The 18,941-nt window shown below is 43.0% G+C and overlaps 1 protein-coding gene across 6 annotated transcripts in view; it reads left to right on the top strand.

Annotated features, from left to right (window-relative positions):
- The window catches only part of ASTN1 (astrotactin 1), a 476,663-nt gene that overhangs the window by 355,562 nt on the left and 102,160 nt on the right, over nucleotides 1-18,941 (top strand). For all 6 annotated transcript variants that reach the window (XM_077276252.1, XM_077276255.1, XM_077276254.1 and 3 more), the window contains 2 exons: nucleotides 9,525-9,691; nucleotides 13,456-13,650. In XM_077276252.1, coding sequence (XP_077132367.1) covers nucleotides 9,525-9,691; nucleotides 13,456-13,650 — 362 coding nt within the window. The remainder of the gene's footprint in view (nucleotides 1-9,524; nucleotides 9,692-13,455; nucleotides 13,651-18,941) is intronic.

Here is an 18,941-nt window from a genome sequence, read left to right as displayed (position 1 = left end):
CAAAAAATGAACAAACGGAAACTTAGCTTCTCTTGAAGAGACTGGTAGCAAGGTAGTCAGAAGGAATCAGAATAGCACTGAATACCTTGACAGCAGGCATGAACTGAGAGTCCAAGTGAACTTAAATAGAAAACCAGCCCACAGATAACGAGACAGCTGATGCCAGTCACAAACCTGCAGAAAGACAGCACTCACACAGTACCACTTGTGACCACAAGAGGGAGCCCAGAAATAGAGTTCACAACAGTTGACCACTACTAGGACAACCCTATTTGATCTAAATGTTTGGCCCCAATAAAATAAAAAATCTTATACTCAACTCCTATACCGGCGCCGTTCCAGCTGTGTCATCACTCACGTTCTCGGGGATCTTGCGTGGTTGTTATGACACGTGATCCTGGCATCATGGTCTTCACCTTCAGACAAATGGAACATCTAGAGGAAGTGAGAGAGTAGCTGCAGCCCTAAATTCTTCTTGATGTTCGATTTGTCCAAAGGCGGGGATAGTGATGCCAGCGCTGATTGGATGCCAGGGTCATGTGTCAAAACAACCGCCCCGGGACGCGAGGGCTGACAATGCTGGAACGGTGCAGCTCGCGAGGTATGGTGTATGAGAAGGGGAAACCAATGGTGGACACAGACACAAAAGGGTCCCTGTGCAAGAACAATTTATGAGCCCTTTCCAGCCCAAGAAATGATCATTCTACACATTTCCACATGGTGCCCCTGACCTGTTGGGCCTCTGTCTGGCCGCACAGGTTGCACCCATGATATGTCTGCCCCTAGACACAACATCAATGCTGTGCTTGAAGGGAGTGGGCTGACTGGTTCATTTAAGCTGATGCATAGACACAGGAGGGGGCTGGCTTAGCAATTCAAACACGAAGCAGTCGGCCAACGCTCTACATACACAACACTAGAATAAAATTACAAAATGGGGACCGAAACAAAGATCTCCTATGAGGATCACAAGCCGAATAAGAAATTGATATCTAAAGATCAGGGCAGCCGTGACAATACATGTGCGTGTGTAAGAATATACATTGCCGTTGGAAAGACTGAAAGCATAATACTTATCAATAAGACAACTCCTTAAAGGATAATATTTCATATTAATCAAGGGCATTTTCCTCATTGGGGACATATCCTAATTTGTATGTATAGAAGTGTAGAGGAAGTCAACAGCATAGGGAAGGGGAAGATTGCAGGAATTGGCCATGCAGGACCCCTTTATTTTAGTCTATGTGGAATAATACGTTTCTAGGAAAGAATTTTATTTCAACTACCAAGAAGAGGGAATGACATGAAAAGTACACCGTGTACATTTCTGCCTCCGAAAACTAGCTGTCATTTTACAAGTTCCATAGTTTTAAGGTTGAAAGAAGATAAGTCCATCGAGTTAAACGTATAACATGCTGATCCATTGGAAAACAAAAACCCAATGAATCAGATATTAATGGCCCTATATTTGGGGAAAACTTCCTTCCCATCTCCAGATAGGTTAATCAGACTACATGTACCAGATCTCTACAGATGCGACGTTGACTTAGGGGTTTATTCTGATTGAAATATTTTGGTTTTGGAAGGATATTCTCCCCTAGTATAGGAGATTTGGCATTTGCCTTTGGGTTTTTGTCTTCTTCTGGATCAACATGGTAGAATGTAATGGTTAGGTGTGATGTATCGTGTCTAATGATCAGTTGGTCCTTCAAACCAAATTGAGCATCCGTCAACATCGATGCAGTACTACTGTACATACTTTAATATCGTCTGTAATGGAAATGAACACAGATTTATGTGAGGACATATCAGTGATGACAAAACCAAATTTAAAAGTGAAGAATTAATCTTAAAAAAAAGTAATAATGCAAGATCCTTCAGAGTAAAAATTCTTGTTAGCAAATCCCGTTTTTGAGAAACAGAAGCAACAAAAACATCAAACTAAAAATAACGTATCATTCACAATAACCTTTTGATCCAAATTAGTGGTGCAACATAAGCTTGTCGCCAAATATAAGGATAATCTACACCCATTATGTGACATATTCAGGTAATATGTAGCACCTGGCATTCCCGTCGACAGTGGTGGTACCGAGGGGGGGGACTTGTGATCACACATCCCCTTGCTTAGTATGTAACACCTTGGCGCGCCTGCTCTATCAAAGACAGGCAAATACAGAAAGAAAAAAAAGTATCAGTGGTATTTTGTTCCCTTCTGATGGGACCAGATCTGTTAACAAGAGAAATTGAATCACAAGCAGACTGTGATTGTGAAACGGAGAACGGGATAACAGGGAAAGGGAGGTGAGAATGAGTATTGTAAGAAAGACGCCAGGAGAGAAGAGGAGAGTATATTTAGAAATGAAGGATTGCGTGGCAGGCAAATCTAAAGGAGCTCAGCGTGCGACTTTCAAATGATGGAAAAAATAAATGTCAGGTGCAGGAAGAAAGGAAAAAGTAACATTCGCACGTTTTGGAGCCCTGAAACATATGAATTTAGCTTGTATTTAGCTGGGACATATCAATCAATAGGCATTATAGACTTGGCGCCATGTGAAGTATGTGCTGTGGGTATTTTTTTTTAACCTGGCTCTCACCTTGCCAGCAATTTAACATAATAAGGATCACACAAAGCTACAAAACCCATTCTTGAAGGTCAATAGTCGTCACGTCAGTATGCCCTTATTTATCGCATGGCACTGTGCCGCAGCCGCTGTCACCACCAAATGAACACATGGCCAGCTTCACCAAACAATAAGGAAAGGCTTATGTGCAACAACTCTGCAATACTATTATTTTTATTAAACATTATGTCCTCTGTTTCTTCCTATCTGGCTACACATCTAGTACTAATGGCATGTGGTTTAATGTAATTCTAGAAAATATCAAACTTTACATGGCAAATGAATGAACTTTGTGCAAGAGGTTGTATGGCGGTGCACTAAGCAGTGACGACTCCATTGCACAGATGGATAGATCCATAGACAATGCTGTATAAGTGATGCATGTACATACAGTATGTGTCCTTCCATACCTTGGTTTACTATTATTTATTATGCATTGCTTATATAGCGCCATCATATTCCGCAGCACTTTACATACAATATTATCACTGTGCCCATTGGTGCTCACAATCTAAATTTCCTATCAGTATGTCTTTGGAGTCTGGGAGGAAATTAGAGGACAAAGAAGAAATCCACACAAACACAAGGACAACATATAAACTTGGTGAGATTTGAACTCAGGACCCCAGTGCTGCAGGGCAACAGTGCTAACCACTGAGCCACCGTGCTGCCTTACTGTTGTTCTTGCCATTAGCTATAATGGGTAAAGTAAATTGAATGTGGTCCAAATTTCCCCAAAACATTTTTCAGGATTCAATTCATACAAATCCAGCAAAACGGTAGCAAGCAGGTCACTATTTTGCTGGAGTCTTTCCTCAACTATTGTTAGACCCCCTTCATCTTCTTTGCTTTATCCTCGCCAGTCTTCTGTTCTTCCATTGCTCCATTCCAATGCCAAGGCCATTCATAGTCCTATGATTGGCCTCACACAGTGGCGGAGGGGATACAAGTGACCGCATAATGCCAGATACAGGCCTCAAATTGGCCTCAACAATGCAATGGAGCAATAAAAAAAAGCAGACTGTGGTGGAGAACCAGGGAGCTGTGGGTGTCGTTGGAGATGATGTGAGAGCAGGTAAGGAAAGGTGAGCTTAAAGGGTTTTTCTACATTTTAATCCCCTTCTATCACGGCATTATAGACAGTTTTGCTTTTATTTTTTTCGGACGGAATCTAATCTTTGGGACAAATTGAAGCGAAGCTGCCCAATTTGAAATTTAGGATATTCGCTCATTTCTATTCTTGGGTCAATACCCCCCAAAAGTGTTGACCGACATGACCAGATTTTAAGTTTTATAAAATATCACATTAGGTGGGGTACTCTGATACAGATTTAACATTTCTGAATGCACATGTTAAAGATGTTTTCCAGCACTTAGGAAAGGCCAATATCAGATCAATGAGGCCCCAGTATCAGTACCCCAAAAGGAGCATCCAAACTTAAGCAACCTTCTTACATTACATTCGTAGTGCATATGTCATAGCAAAGGCAGACAGAACATTGGTGCAACATGTGCAACCACCCAGGAGCCAAGAGGTAAGAGAACCACTTTCACCTTCAAAGTAGATGGATTTGGACATTATGATGAGCGTTTCGACTGCAAAAGGCCCATATATTGTTCTTGCATAGGAGCCCTTATGTATCTGTATCCACTTCTTAACATACAGTATGTAGGGTTTATATTCTGAGACATCAAATGAAAGAATGTAAAATGATGGCGGCCGAACTTCATATCAAACCAAACACGTTGACTGCCCAAAACTTCTCCAATCAAAGACATTAGGATAATCCCAGTGCCCTTCTCAATGGGGGTCTCAATTCTTAGATGCCTCCAACATTCTCTTTTAAATGTTTAAAGTCCTTTTCACTGCACTGTTATGCGAATATACATGGCAGAGTAATAGGAAGAGATCACTGAGACGGTGGACAAGAATAAATAATTAATTTGAAGAGAGAGTTGGATGTGAAAAGTGCTGAAGTTTAATGTCGTATTGCGGCAACATCAGCAAATTGTATTCACTGGTCATTAGATGTTGCTAAATGGCCATTTAATGCTTGGTTTACCCTTAAAAGATCTAAAGAGGGAGCATATTTATATGTATATAAAATATATGCAATGTAATAACGTGGGCAAACCATGATATGTGATAAAAGCCCGTGAAAGCATTGTGCTAGTTTCTGCTCAGTTTCCCAATATAAATTATATCTGATACCATTAAAATCTTTATCCCTGTGTCAGTAACACTTTAAGCACCGGCCTAATATCAAATTTCCAACTGTGTTTGTTTCCTATAGCAACCAATCACAGCACAGCTTTCATTTTTTCAAAGCCTTATCAGAAATAAGCTGTGCTCTGATTGGTTGCTATGGGCAACACAATTAGTTTTTCATTTTAGACAATTTTATAAACCTACCCAATTGTGTTTATAGATGGGATATACTTAAAGATTTTGTACAAAGTATGGAAATGATTCCTTATTCATAGGCTAGGGGATAACTTCCTGATTTTTGGATCACCACCATTCTCGCAAATGGGGCTAAGCGGAGTCCCAAAGAATGAAACCAGAGGTCAACCACGAATACCTCTGTTCTAGTCACTATCTGTGAGACTGCTGGAAAAGGTGCGCATGCTTGACCTCCGTTCCCTTCAGATAGGGGTCTGTAGTACTCTATTTTAATGATCAGTAGGCGTCCCAGCAGCAATCGGGAAGTTATCATCTATCCATGATGATAACCTTGGTACAAACCCTTTAATAAAAGATTATTTTTTCTTCATAAAGCCCAAAACAAACAGTTTATACCCAAGTCAAAGTGACTAAGGTCTCATGCAAGTCACCATTTTGGGCTTCTGTTTTGCACAGTTCTGTAATTTAGTTATAGCCTTTAACTAAGTCATACTGGATCTCTGCATGCCTCTAATAGCAATAATACAATGCCATAGAGCAACTGCTGGTTCATAAATTGAACCCAATGGGCAGAGCCGGTTTTAGGCAAAGTGGGGCCTTAGGCAAAGTTTAAAATGGGGCCCCAAATGCTAACATCTTGCACATCACACAGAAGCATTTCGGTTGTATTTACATGCGCTGATCTCAGGCCGCTAAACTAATGTGATCGACAATACTGAAGTGGTTGGACGCTTGTTTCCCGGCCTCTTTCCACCGTCTGAGAAAGAATGATGGGGACAGAATGATCACTAATAGATTACCATACAGTATCATGTTGTCAGCAGCACAGCTACAGTTTACAGCGGCGATGTCCTGCTGAGAACAATGATTTTTATTCCAGCATAAACAATCCAATCACCCAATGAATATGCAGCATTTTGCTTGTTTCGTGTAATACACCCCATACTCCTCCATATATTATAATGTGCACCACAGTCCTGCATATTGTAAAATGCACACCCCATAGTCCTCCATATAATATAATGTGCCCCATAGTCCTCCATATAGTATAATACACTCCTCATAGTACTCCATATATTAAAATATACTCCTCAGTCCTCCATATAGCATAATACACTCCTCACAGTGCTCCATATAGTATAATGCACCGCCATAGTCATCCATGTAGTACAATTCACTTCCCATAGTAGAATGCACCCCATAGTTCTTCATATAGTATAATGTATTCCCCATAGTCCTCTATACAGTATAATTCAGCCCACATATACTATAATGCAGCAACCACCCCACAGAGTATAATGCAGCCACCCCACAGAGTATAATGTAACCCCCCCACAGAGTATAATGTGACCCCCCACAGAGTATAATGTAAGCTCCCCATAGAATATAATGCAGCCCCCATATAGTATAATGTAGCCCCCTCATAGAGTATGATGCAATCACCCCTCATAGAATATAAATATAATACAGGCCCCCATAGAATATAATGTAGCCCCGAATAGGATATAATACAGCCCACCTCCCCATAGAATATAATGTAGCCCCATCAAAGAGTATGATGCCATCATCCCTCATAAAATCTAATAAAGCCCCCCACAGAATATAATGCAGCCCCCATAGTGTATAACAGAGCCTCCTCCGTAGAATATAATGTACCTCCCCAAATTTATAACACAGCCACATAGTATATAACACAGCCTCCCCCATAGAATATAATATACCCCAATAGTACATAGCACAGCCCACACAGTAGTATATAGCACAGCCCACACAGTAGTATATAGAACAGCCCACACAGTAGTATAAAGCACTGCCCACACAGTTGTATACAGCACAGCCCACACAGTAGTATACAGCACTGCCCACACAGTAGTATACAGCACAGCCCACACAGTAGTATACAGAACTGCCCACACAGTAGTATACAGCACTGCCCACACAGTAGTATACAGCACAGCCCACATCCCCTCTTCCCTCCCCTCCTCTCCCCTCCCGAGAATGGCCCCACATTCCAGTAAAAAAAAAAAAACACAAGCTCCTCACCTCTCCTCGTGCCCGTGCTGCTCCCTGCTTCTGTGTCGGCGGCTGCTGCCGCACTGCCTGGCACACAGTGAGTGCGCGATGACGCGCACCCACAGTGTCAGAAACAGAGCGGGGAATGATGGGAGAGGGTGTGTCAGGTGACGCTCTCTCCTCCTTCGTTGCTTTGAACTGTACCGGCAGACGCCGGTATAGTTTAATGTGGCAGGGGAGTCGGTGCTGGCGGCAGGCGGGCCCCCCTGCCTCACAGGGGCCCCATAGTGGCTTTGTGACTTGCCGCCAGCTGGGGTCCCTGGGGGAGTGGAGGCCCCAGGCAGCTGGCTGGTCTGCCTGCCCCTAACGCCGGCCCTGCCAATGGGGCCCTATATTCAAAAGTGCTGAAAAAACTTGTAATGTATGGCATCATATTTGACCTTAAATTGCGACTTTGGCTGATTGAGGTTTTCTGGACATTTTTCAAAAGTGTTGAGAAAAGTAGGCCAAGTGGGGTCTCCATCAACGTACTAGATTTGCTAGAATTTACATCGGAAATTGACGTAAATCTATTGTATGGCAACTTATAGAAGCATAGATTTTATATTCTGCTGCCTGGACAGACAAAGATGTACCAAATTTACTATGAGGCGCCTCTTAACAAAATTGGCACATTTTACTCCAGCACACTGTTTTTATAGGACTGTCATGTGAAAGCCCCCACCTTGAATGATGCAGATAAATGGCTTGTGCCGGCTGCTTTTGGAGCTAGCTCTGGACCCAGTATCTTAGAAGGGTTGTTCTCTTTCAGAAAGTCCCAGTCCTCTGACACAATTTGTTATAAAAAAAACAAACCTATTTTACTACTCATTCCCAGGTCCAATGCTGAGTCCCTGACACTGTGCCCGATGTCTGATATTGGCTGCAGTGCTGATGTCATGCCGAGAGTGTGAATGCTGATCGCTAAGCTCGGCGGCTCTGCCCATGTAGATGTAGCGCCCACTCAGAGACATTAAGCTCAGTTCTTGGCTTCCGCACCGTTTATGTGGTGTTCAGCCAATATCAGACACCAGGAGCAATGGCGGGGCTCAACAGTGGTCTTATGGACGGTGAGTAAAGTGAGGGTTTTTTTTATAACTGTGTCCATTGACCTGGATTTTCGGAAAGGGGACAAACCCTTAAACCATAGATACTTTGGTGAACAGTGACTATGGCATCTAAGTCGGAGGAAGAGATGGGCCTCTGTCACATGTCCACACATGCCGGTAACATTCAGGCCATGCTCGCTCTGGGAAGAAAGCGCACTGTCAATCAGAAGTGGGGGGAAGGCCGTCAATATGCAAATGAGGATGCGTAATGGTGCACCAAACTATTGGCCGTGCCAAGAGTGCACAGTGGCCTCTACATTTACATGCAACTGTTTAGTGGAAACCAGAATATGATGTGAGGCCCAAATTGCTCCTATAAAGCTACCAGATTTCTTTATATGCCTCTTCTTTGCGCTCGTACCCACAGATCCAGTTTTACACATTTTGTCTTTCGGATAGATGTTATAAATCTCTAATTAATGCGAAAAAAAACCATCCGAAATACAATTTATTGTATTTTATCCCCTGTCATTATTACATTGCCAAAAATGTGTGTAAAGTAAAAAGTTTGTTGAAAAGGGTTGACATGGATATTATTAAGGCTATTTTGTTAATATTGGCAGGTATGATATATCAGTTCCTCATATTAATATAGTGATCATTAAAACATGAACTGCATCATAAAGTGCTTTCCTAGCCAGGCTGGAATATTAATGACCATTGGAAGTTACAATAAATTGATAAAAACCCTTCCCCCAATATATAATTAAATAACATATAAATCAATGGTTTAATGCATCCAGAAGAGTTTCCCGGTGCTCCGCCATTATTTAGCATTCATTTGTATGAGTAAGGACCTTTATCTTGGGGGCTCAGGCTAGCTCTTATGATTCATCACCCATTTAGTTCAAAGGAACGATGACACTAATTTGTCAAGCCTGAGTTTTAGTTTTTGTTTTTAGATTTTTTTTTCTATTTGATCATCGGCTTAGTTCTAACATGTTTACTGCAAGATCGGAGAATTTTAGATTGCAAGCGGCCAAACTCTTTTTTTGAAGTTTTATTTCGTCTAGAACATTGCTTGGCAACCTCATCTTCTTTTGCCGCTGTGTCTAAAAAAGCGGTTTGTATTCCGTAAACCAAACTCTTAAGAATAAAGAGAAAAGATGTGAACTTCTCAAGCAGGCAGGATCAATTGTCAGACACTTGATTAAAATGTTTTTGATTTGGCAGGGGAACACACAAATAAATAATAAACGCTTCATTTTTCATAATGCGCTTTCGAAATGAAGAAAGGAATCGTGAGGCTTTGGAATAAATAGATGGAGAATATCAGATGCAGGATGAAATCAGAATGCAATGGTGGTCTGCTGCATTAATCTTATCTCTCTACAGTGCCCGCCAGGACTTAGTCCTATGAAAGACATGTCTGGCTGCTACAATCGTCAGGTGGGAGTTGACTGCTCAGATGGCTTCAATGGAGGTTGTGAACAACTGTGCCTTCAAAAGGAAGTCCCATTTCCCGATGACCCAGAGATGTATAACATCTTAATGGTTTGTGGGTAAGATTCTTCTAAAGTGTTGACTTATGTGAAAAGAGAAAAATTCGTTTTTGCTCATGGATAGAAATATACGAATATAAAATCTAAAAAAAGCCTGAAAGGAAGTCCTTCACCACAAAAATGCATTTGAAATGGCTTATACAGTGTTGTAGCCCCTTTAAAATCCACACTAGCACTGTACCTGTTTCTTGAACAGTGCTTAAGAAAGTAATTTCCAATTTGTATGCAAATCAGTAGGCTAAGGAACAGCAAGGCATGGCTGAGAGTTTGGTGCACCGCTACACCTTCTCACTTGCAGTTCGGGGGCCATCCTCCGCTTCTGATTGACAGTGCTCTCTGAAGCCATTCGCTAGCGAGCGAGAGAAGATAAGGAGAAGAACGCACCAGGCTACTGTGTACGCGGCCGCAGCAGGCAATGTCCCACGCGTGTGTGCACACATGCTGGCAGCACTCAGACAGCTCGCTGTGGGAAGCAAGAGCACTGTCAATCAGAAGTGAGGAAGTCCATTAATATGCAAATCAGGAGACGTAACGGTGCACCAAACTCCTGGCCATGCTAAGGGTACACCGTAGCCCCCTATTTTGCACATGAATTAAGCAACTTTCTCAGGTCATTTACAGTGTCATGCAGCATCAGGCCCCTCTCACTCCCTCCAGTAATCTTGCGAATACCCGAAGCCGGGGAGAGCGCAGAGTGCAGGAGTTCAAAATGGGGGCATGTCATGCAGGGAGAGATGCTGGCCAATGAATGCTTTCCCCTCCAGACTTGCAGACACATGGTCCATGTGAAAACACAAACATGTGCGCAGACCCATAGATTATAATGGGTTTGCGTGTGTACGAGTCTCTTGTATGTTTGAAAACGGCACCACACGTACCAGAAACATGGACGTGTGAAAGGGGCTTAAATATGTTTTTTGGGAGTGGTAAAGACCGTCTACACCTAGAAATCCTTCACGAGCTTTCAATGCTTTTTCTGGCATCAGGTAAATTTCTGTAGACACTCTATGCGACTGCAAATTCCTGGATCTTGACAGTGTGCAGTGTGTACACTGTCAGGATTCTGATCTCTTGCCTGTTTGAGCGCTGATCATGTGATTGCTCGTATGTGATTTGCATACTTGCAGTCAGATATCGACTAGAAACTTTTCTTGCTTTTCTCAATGTTCTGTTGGGAGATGTTTATGACAAGCTAGTCAGCACAGGACTGGAAGAATGCAAACAGGCAACAGAGCTGAATCCTGACAGTGCGTATATTGCACAGAGTCAGGATTCTACAATCTGCCGTCATAGAGAGAATGTCTGCAGAAATTTAGCCGAAGTAAAAAAAAATCCTGTCTTACAAATGCTCATTCAATAATTCTTGACCCCCTCCTAAGTGCACCTTTCTTAAGGGGACTCTGTCGGAACAGAATGACAATTCTAACCAAGTACAGATCCTGGGTGCACCGTGGTGTCGCCAATCATTTAAATACACCTTTTCACCTGTTTGCTTTGGGTGCTGTGTTTGTTCCCTACACTAGTTATGGTAAATTAGACCACTGCGCACACAGCAAGTATCAATGTAACATAATTACTGAAATTACTGAAATTAGATAATTGGGTAATGCTGTTAATATAGTAACCTTTAATAATTTCTGCTGTGCCAAATCCTCTGTGTTTTTTCTGTCGCAGCAAAAAATTATCTGTTGAGTGGCATTTTTAATTGTCTTGTAAACCAAAGGCATTTCAGCAGATGATGATTCACCTTTGCATACATAGCTGAAAGTGATTTAGGCGTCAGCACAGACTTTTTTTTTGTCTTACTATTCAGCATTACTGGAGACAAATTCACAATGATGGAAGCACTTTTTTTTTATATCTTCACTATATGGATTTTAGGCATTGGGTTACATACAACATTGCCAGTGCAATTACTAATGTAGATTTGACTATTGCAAATTTCAATGTCGCTCATCGTTGAAGATGTCATATATTCTCCACTTCACAATAGTAAAAGATCTACAAATGATGCAACAAATTTGAATTGGGTGACGTATGGATATAATGAAACTCAAAGATTATTTACATCCCAAGAGCTCAGTGTTACATACATTTGTTCACGTTTGTGAAGTTATGCACCCTTTATCTATTTTAACTACTCCCCACTAAGTTGATGTTCAGTAAAAGACTTTATTTTTTTGGGTGGGGGTCACCCTCATTAAACTGTTCAACTACCGGTCTTGGCCAGCCGAAGTGACCAGGATCATGTGGCTTGCAAGAGTGTAGAGGCGTTCTAGACGTAGTCCATGCAGCCAGCCATGATTCCCACCTTCATGCAACGTGCCGGGGCGTAAGAGACGAGTACCTTACCCACAGCTACCAACCCACATGTAAACTAGTGTTTAAATAGTCTTTTATTTTCAGATAAATGCTCATTGAAGAATTCAAAAAGTCATCATCCTTGATTCAATTGTGGAAACAGAAGACAGTGCTGATCCTGGTCTCCATCTCTAAGATAGGACAGTGACAACCATCTTTTAGATGACTATGGACATAGATAGGTCAAGCTCCCTGTGTACTAATCATATGTTTTCCTCACTAAGGGTACCGTCACACAGTGCCATTTTCATCGCTACGACGGCCCGATTCGTGACGTTGCAGCGTCGTATAATTATCGCTCCAGCGTCGTAGACTGCGGTCACACGTTGCAATACACGGCGCTGGAGCGATAATTTCATGACATATTTGCGATGTAGAAGCCGTTGGTTACTGTGCGCACATCGTATACAACCTGTGTCACACGATGCAATCATGCCGCCACAGCGGGACACTAGACGACGAAAGAAAGTTTCAAACGATCTGCTACGACGTACGATTCTCAGCGGGGATCCGGATCGCAGTAGCGTGTCAGACACAACGATATTGTAACGATATCGCTAGAACGTCACGAATCGTGCCGTCGTAGCGATGAAAATGGCACTGTGTGACGGTACCCTTACAGTAAAAAAATGTTGTATGACGAAAAGAGATTTAACAAAAGAAATAAACTGAGTAGGCATCAGCTAGTCGGAAAAAGCTCTTAATAATACCCATGAATGAAAAATGTTTCCATTGTGAGGCGAAGGATGAAAAAAAATAAAATATATATTTTTTTTAAATAAAACAAATAAAACAAATCTACATAGACGCACCGTACAGGGCACATGCAGTATCTGTTGGAGGAGCTATAAGTTTGGTCTACTTTGACTTCATCCTCAAGTAGAGACAAGAATAATTGATTTCCCGGGTCACAGGTCCATAGCACATTAGCCTTGGTCACTTCCTGGAGAAGTAGTGAGAAGAGATTTTATTGGCGTATATACAAGTTGTTAATCGAGGAAGTTAAATTATTCTTTATTCAAAATAGTTAAGAAGATATCAGTATTTATAGGAGAAACCTGATGAATGCAGCCTCATTAGACAACAGATGGCTGCCTCTACTGATGTTACTGCAGAAATGCTTGCACCTTATTATACGTGAATGTCAAGTTTACTTTTATTTAGTATATATGGATTTCATTTGACTATTTTCTGCTTTAATTGGCACTAAGGTCAGGCCAGTATCCCTGTGCTGCCTCATGGAAGGCACCTAGCAATTATAGAGTTGCTTTCCTGCCCTTCAGGTCACTAATCCTAATGAAACAAAAAGGAGACAGATCTGCTGACTGCAAGAAATGATTAAGTCTCCAGTTCACATCGTGGAATCTATTATTGACCTGACCAATTTTGTGGTTTTCCTCCAGTTGTATCGAAGACTACAAACTAGGTCCAGATGGGTTATCGTGTCATCTGGTCACAGAATCATGTCCCGGAGGAGCTCACTGCGGAGAAGGTCCAGAGATGGCAATGAACCAGACACTTTTTGGGGAGTTCTTTTATGGTTACAATAACCAGACCAAGGAAATTTCGCCGGGCCAGTTGCTGAAAGGATCATTTAGGTGACTAATACTTATTTTATTATTCCTGATAGAGAATATCTGAACTTATACCTGCATATCTATTATGGGACGCAGTGCAACGTTAAAAGCAAATCAGGTAATTGTAGGCATAAGTGAGACTTTAGAATCTAAGGAAAGTTTTTGTAAAAACTGAAATGCTGTCAATACATTAACAACTACCAGAGGGATACTATGGAGGTGTCTCAATCATCTTAAATTAAATACAATAACTGTGTTGCATGTTAAAGGGAACTAGTCGAGTTTACATTGCTCCCCAAAAAGTAACTGCCACCATGTAGTCCTGCCCTAGTGTTTGCTTATTAGTTGCCTAAGTTCAAACCATATGCCAAGAAGTCAAGCTTGCCTTATCCTAGTTTCTTACCCAGGGTGACTTGATTGACATCCCTTAGGACAGGGAACACCATCCTACACCTCTTTGAAATTGTTTAAATGAGCCATTCATGTTTAGGTACAGGGCATGCACAGTAAATGGTTTATTTGCTATGAACTTCATTGATGCCCTGCTTCACGACACATGCTGGAGATGTCTCAGAATATAGGCTAGGGATGTTGTACCCTTGCTGGATAGATATCAATCAAGCTAGACAGATTGGCTAGGGTTAGTGCACAGCTGGACAAATTACAACCTACTCGCCACATCTAGCCCTCTGGCTGTTGCAGCCCGGCCCGCAGACCGTGACAGCCAACAGACTGAACAGTGGCTCATGTTAATACCCTGCCCGCCATCCGCCTCCGCCACTCACTGTCACCATTCTCCGCATCCTCTAGAAACAGACTGTGGTGAATACATTGGTGGAGGACAGCGGCCCTGGCTAAATCTTCCACTAATCAGAGTGTGGGACAGCAGTCATGATGGCGTCATTTCATTGCGTCATCTGTGCACTGCGGAGAGTCAGTACATTGGAGACCGTAGCACCGGGAGCAAGGTGAGTATGGGTTGTTTTTTTTCATGTGTATGGGATACTTGTATGTATATAGGGAACTGTGTGGGATTCATGCTGTATATAAGAGGCTATGTGAGGGCGCATGCTGTGTATAAGAGGCTATGTGCGCAACATGAATATAAGAGGCCATGTGGGGGTCATACTGTACATAGTGGGCTATATGCTGCACATGAAAAAAAACACAAAAATTGAGCTTGACTTGAGCAGGTACACATGCAGAACTTAAACGCATGTTCACATTGGCCACAAAACATATAAAACCTGCAAGAGAAAAAATTAGCAAAAACCCTGCTGTAACTAAGTAAATAAAAAGCAAAAAAGTGCTTTTAAGTAACAGAGAGAGATTTTTGGTAATACTTTTTTTAATCAAAAAATAGCATAAAAGCCATCCCACCACAACAAGGTAACTCTGATCGGGACAGTCATACACTGTCTAATATTAAAACCTTACCATGTGTCAATGTTGACCTCAGTGTGAATAAGGGCAGACAAAAGGACTGGGCCCAACCAGTGAAACACCAGTCAAGGGAAGCCTTATGTACAATTTCCAGTTCAGGAGAGGAAGGCCACTGTTATGGACCTGGTGGTTAGGTGCACCCGGAATGACCTGTTAGTTATATACGGAATCGGGACAAGCTCTGGGGAAGTGGGAACTCTGCTGACCGCAAACCCTACTCCTATCACAACCACTAGAAATAGCCGTGGAGCGTGCCTGACTCTGCCTAGACGCCTCTTCACAGCCGAAGAGCTAACTACCCCTAAAGATAGGAAACAAAGCCTCACCTTGCCTCAGAGAAATTCCCCAAAGGTAAAGGCAGCCCCTCACAAGTATTGACTGTGAGTTAAGAGGAATACACAAACATAGGAATGAAATAGGTTTCAGCAAAGGAGGCCAGTCTAACTAAACAGATTGAGGATAGCAAAGGGATCTTTGCGGTCAACACAAAAAAACTACAAATAACCACACAGAGTGTGCAAAAAGACCCCCGCACCGACTCATGGTGCGGTGGTGCCACTCTGCACCCCCAGAGCTTCCAGCTAGCAAGGAAATATCATGGTAGCAAGCTGGATTAGAATTAAGCAAGAAAACAATAAGAAACAAATAAACTAGCAGGAACTTAGCTTCTGCTGGAATAGACAGGTCCTCAGAAAGGTCCCAGAGAAATCTGAACCAATGCTAAGACATCGACAGCTGGCATACACCAACGATCTGAGTGGAGTTAAATAGAGAAGCCAATCCAGCAACAAACAAGGAGCAGGTGAGGAAAGCAACTCAATGGCTAGTAGCTCCACTCACAGCCACCAGAGGGAGTTCACAGACAGAACTCGCCGAAATACCATTCATGGCCACAGGAGGGAGCTCGAGAACGGAACTCTCAACAGTACCCCCACCTTGAGGAGGGGTCACCGAACCCTCACCAGAGCCCCCAGGCCGATCAGGACGAGCCAAATGAAAGGCACAAACTAAATCGGCAGCATGGACATCAGAGGCAGCAACCCAGGAATTATCCTCCTGACCATAGCCCTTCTATTTGACCAAGTACTGAAGTTTCCGTCTCGAAATACGAGAATCCAAAATCTTCTCCACCACAAACTCCAACTCCCCCTCGACCAGCACCGGAGCAGGAGGATCAACGGAGGGAACCATAGGCGCCATATATCTCCACAGCAATGACCTATGGAACACATTATGGATGGCAAAAGAAGCAGGAAGGGCCAAACGAAATGACACAGGATTGAGAATTTCAGAAATCTTATAAGGACCAATGAAACGAGGCTTAAATTTAGGAGAAGAAACCTTCATAGGAACATGACGAGACGACAACCAAACCAAGTCCCCAACACGAAGTCGGGGACCAACCCGGAAACGGCGGTTAGCGAAACGTTGAGCCTTCTCCTGGGACAAAGTCAAATTGTCCACCACATGAGTCCAAATCTGTTGCAACCTTTCCACCACAGAATCCACACCAGGACAGTCCGAAGGCTCAACCTGCCCTGAAGAAAAACGAGGATGAAAACCAGAATTACAAAAAAAAGGCGAAACCAAAGTAGCCGAACTGGCCCGATTATTAAGGGCGAACTCAGCCAATGGCAAAAAGGTCACCCAATCATCCTGATCCGCAGAAACAAAGCATCTCAGATATGTTTCCAAAGTCTGATTGGTTCGTTCAGTTTGGCCATTTGTCTGAGGATGGAAGGCCGAAGAAAAAGACAAATCAATGCCCATCTTAGCACAAAAGGACCGCCAAAACCTTGAAACAAACTGGGAACCTCTGTCAGACACGATGTTCTCCGGAATGCCATGCAAACAAACCACATGCTGGAAAAATAATGGAACCAACTCAGAGGAGGAAGGCAACTTAGGCAAGGGTACCAAATGGACCATTTTAGAGAAACGATCACAAACCACCCAGATGACCGACATCCTTTGAGAAACAGGGAGATCTGAAATAAAATCCATGGAAACATGCGTCCAAGGCCTTTTCGGAACCGGCAAGGGCAAACGTAACCCACTGGCATGAGAACAGCAGGGCTTAGCCCGAGCACAAGTCCCACAAGACTGCACAAAAGAACACACATCCCACGACAAGGAAGGCCACCAAAAGGACCTAGCCACCAAATCTCTGGTACCAAAAATCCCAGGATGACCAGCCAACACCAAACAATGAACCTCAGAGATAACTCTACTAGTCCATTTATCAGGGACAAACAGTTTCTCCGCTGGACAACGGTCAGGTCTATCAGCCTGGAACTCCTGCAGCACTCGCCGAAAATCAGGGGAGATGGCAAACAGAACTACCCCTTCTCTAAGAATACCAGCCGGCTCAGGAACTCCAGGAGAATCAGGCACAAAACTCCTTGAAAGGGCATCAGCCTTCACATTCTTAGAACCCAGAAGGTATGAAACCACAAAATCGAAACGGGAGAAAAACAGCGACCAACGAGCCTGTCTAGGATTCAACCGCTTGGCAGACTAGAGATAAGTCAGATTCTTGTGATCCGTCAAGACCACCACGCGATGCTTGGCTCCTTCCAGCCAATGTCGCCACTCCTCGAATGCCCACTTCATAGCCAACAACTCCCGATTGCCAACATCATAATTACGTTCAGCAGGCAAAAACTTTCTAGAAAATAAAGCACATGGCTTCATTACAGAGCCATCAGAACTTCTCTGAGACAGAACAGCCCCTGCTCCAATCTCAGAAGCATCAACCTCGACCTGAAAAGGGAGCGAAACATCTGGCTGACACAACACAGGAGCCGAAGAGAAACGACGTTTCAACTCCTGAAAAGCTTCAACGGCCGCAGAGGACCAATTCACCACATCAGCACCCTTCTTGATCAAATCAGTCAACGGTTTAACAACACTAGAAAAATTAGCGATGAAGCGACGTTAAAAATTAAGCCCAGGAATTTCTGACGGCTCTTCACAGATGTAGGCTGAGTCCAATCAAAAATGGCCTGAACTTTAACAGGGTCCATCTCGATAGTAGAAGGGGAAAAAATGAAGCCCAAAAAGGAAACCTTCTGAACTCCAAAGAGACATTTAGATCCCTTCACGAACAAGGCATTAGCACGAAGGACCTGGAACACCATTCTGACCTGCTTCATATGAGACTCCCAATCATCCGAAAAGACCAAAATATCATCCAAATATACAATCATGAATTTATCCAGATACTTTCGGAAGATGTCATGCATAAAGGACTGAAACACAGAGGGGGCATTAGAAAGCCCGAATGGCATTACCAAGTACTCAAAATGGCCCTCGGGCGTATTAAATGCTGTTTTCCATTCATCGCCCTGTTTAATACGCACCAGATTATACGCCCCTCGAAGATCTATCTTGGTGAACCAACTAGCCCCCTTAATCCGAGCAAACAAATCAGACAGTAGAGGCAAAGGGTACTGAAATTTGACCGTGATTTTATTGAGAAGGCGGTAATCTATACAAGGTCTCAGAGAGCCATCCTTCTTGGCCACAAAAAAGAACCCTGCTCCCAATGGTGACGACGACGGGCGAATATGCCCTTTCTCCAAGGACTCCTTTATATAACTCCGCATAGCGGCGTGTTCAGGCACAGACAAATTGAAAAGTCGTCCCTTAGGGAATTTGCTACCAGGAATCAAATTAATAGCACAATCACAATCCCTATGAGGAGGTAGGGCACTGGATTTGGGCTCATCAAATACATCCCGGTAATCCGACAAAAACTCAGGGACTTCAGAAGGAGTAGAGGAAGAAATTGACAATGATGGAACATCCCCATGTACCCCTTGACAACCCCAACTGGACACAGACATTGATTTCCAATCCAATACTGG

This window comes from Ranitomeya variabilis, chromosome 8, assembly GCF_051348905.1.
Source record: "Ranitomeya variabilis isolate aRanVar5 chromosome 8, aRanVar5.hap1, whole genome shotgun sequence".
Taxonomy (NCBI): Eukaryota; Metazoa; Chordata; class Amphibia; order Anura; family Dendrobatidae; genus Ranitomeya; species Ranitomeya variabilis.
This window is presented reverse-complemented; position numbering and strand designations above follow the sequence as displayed.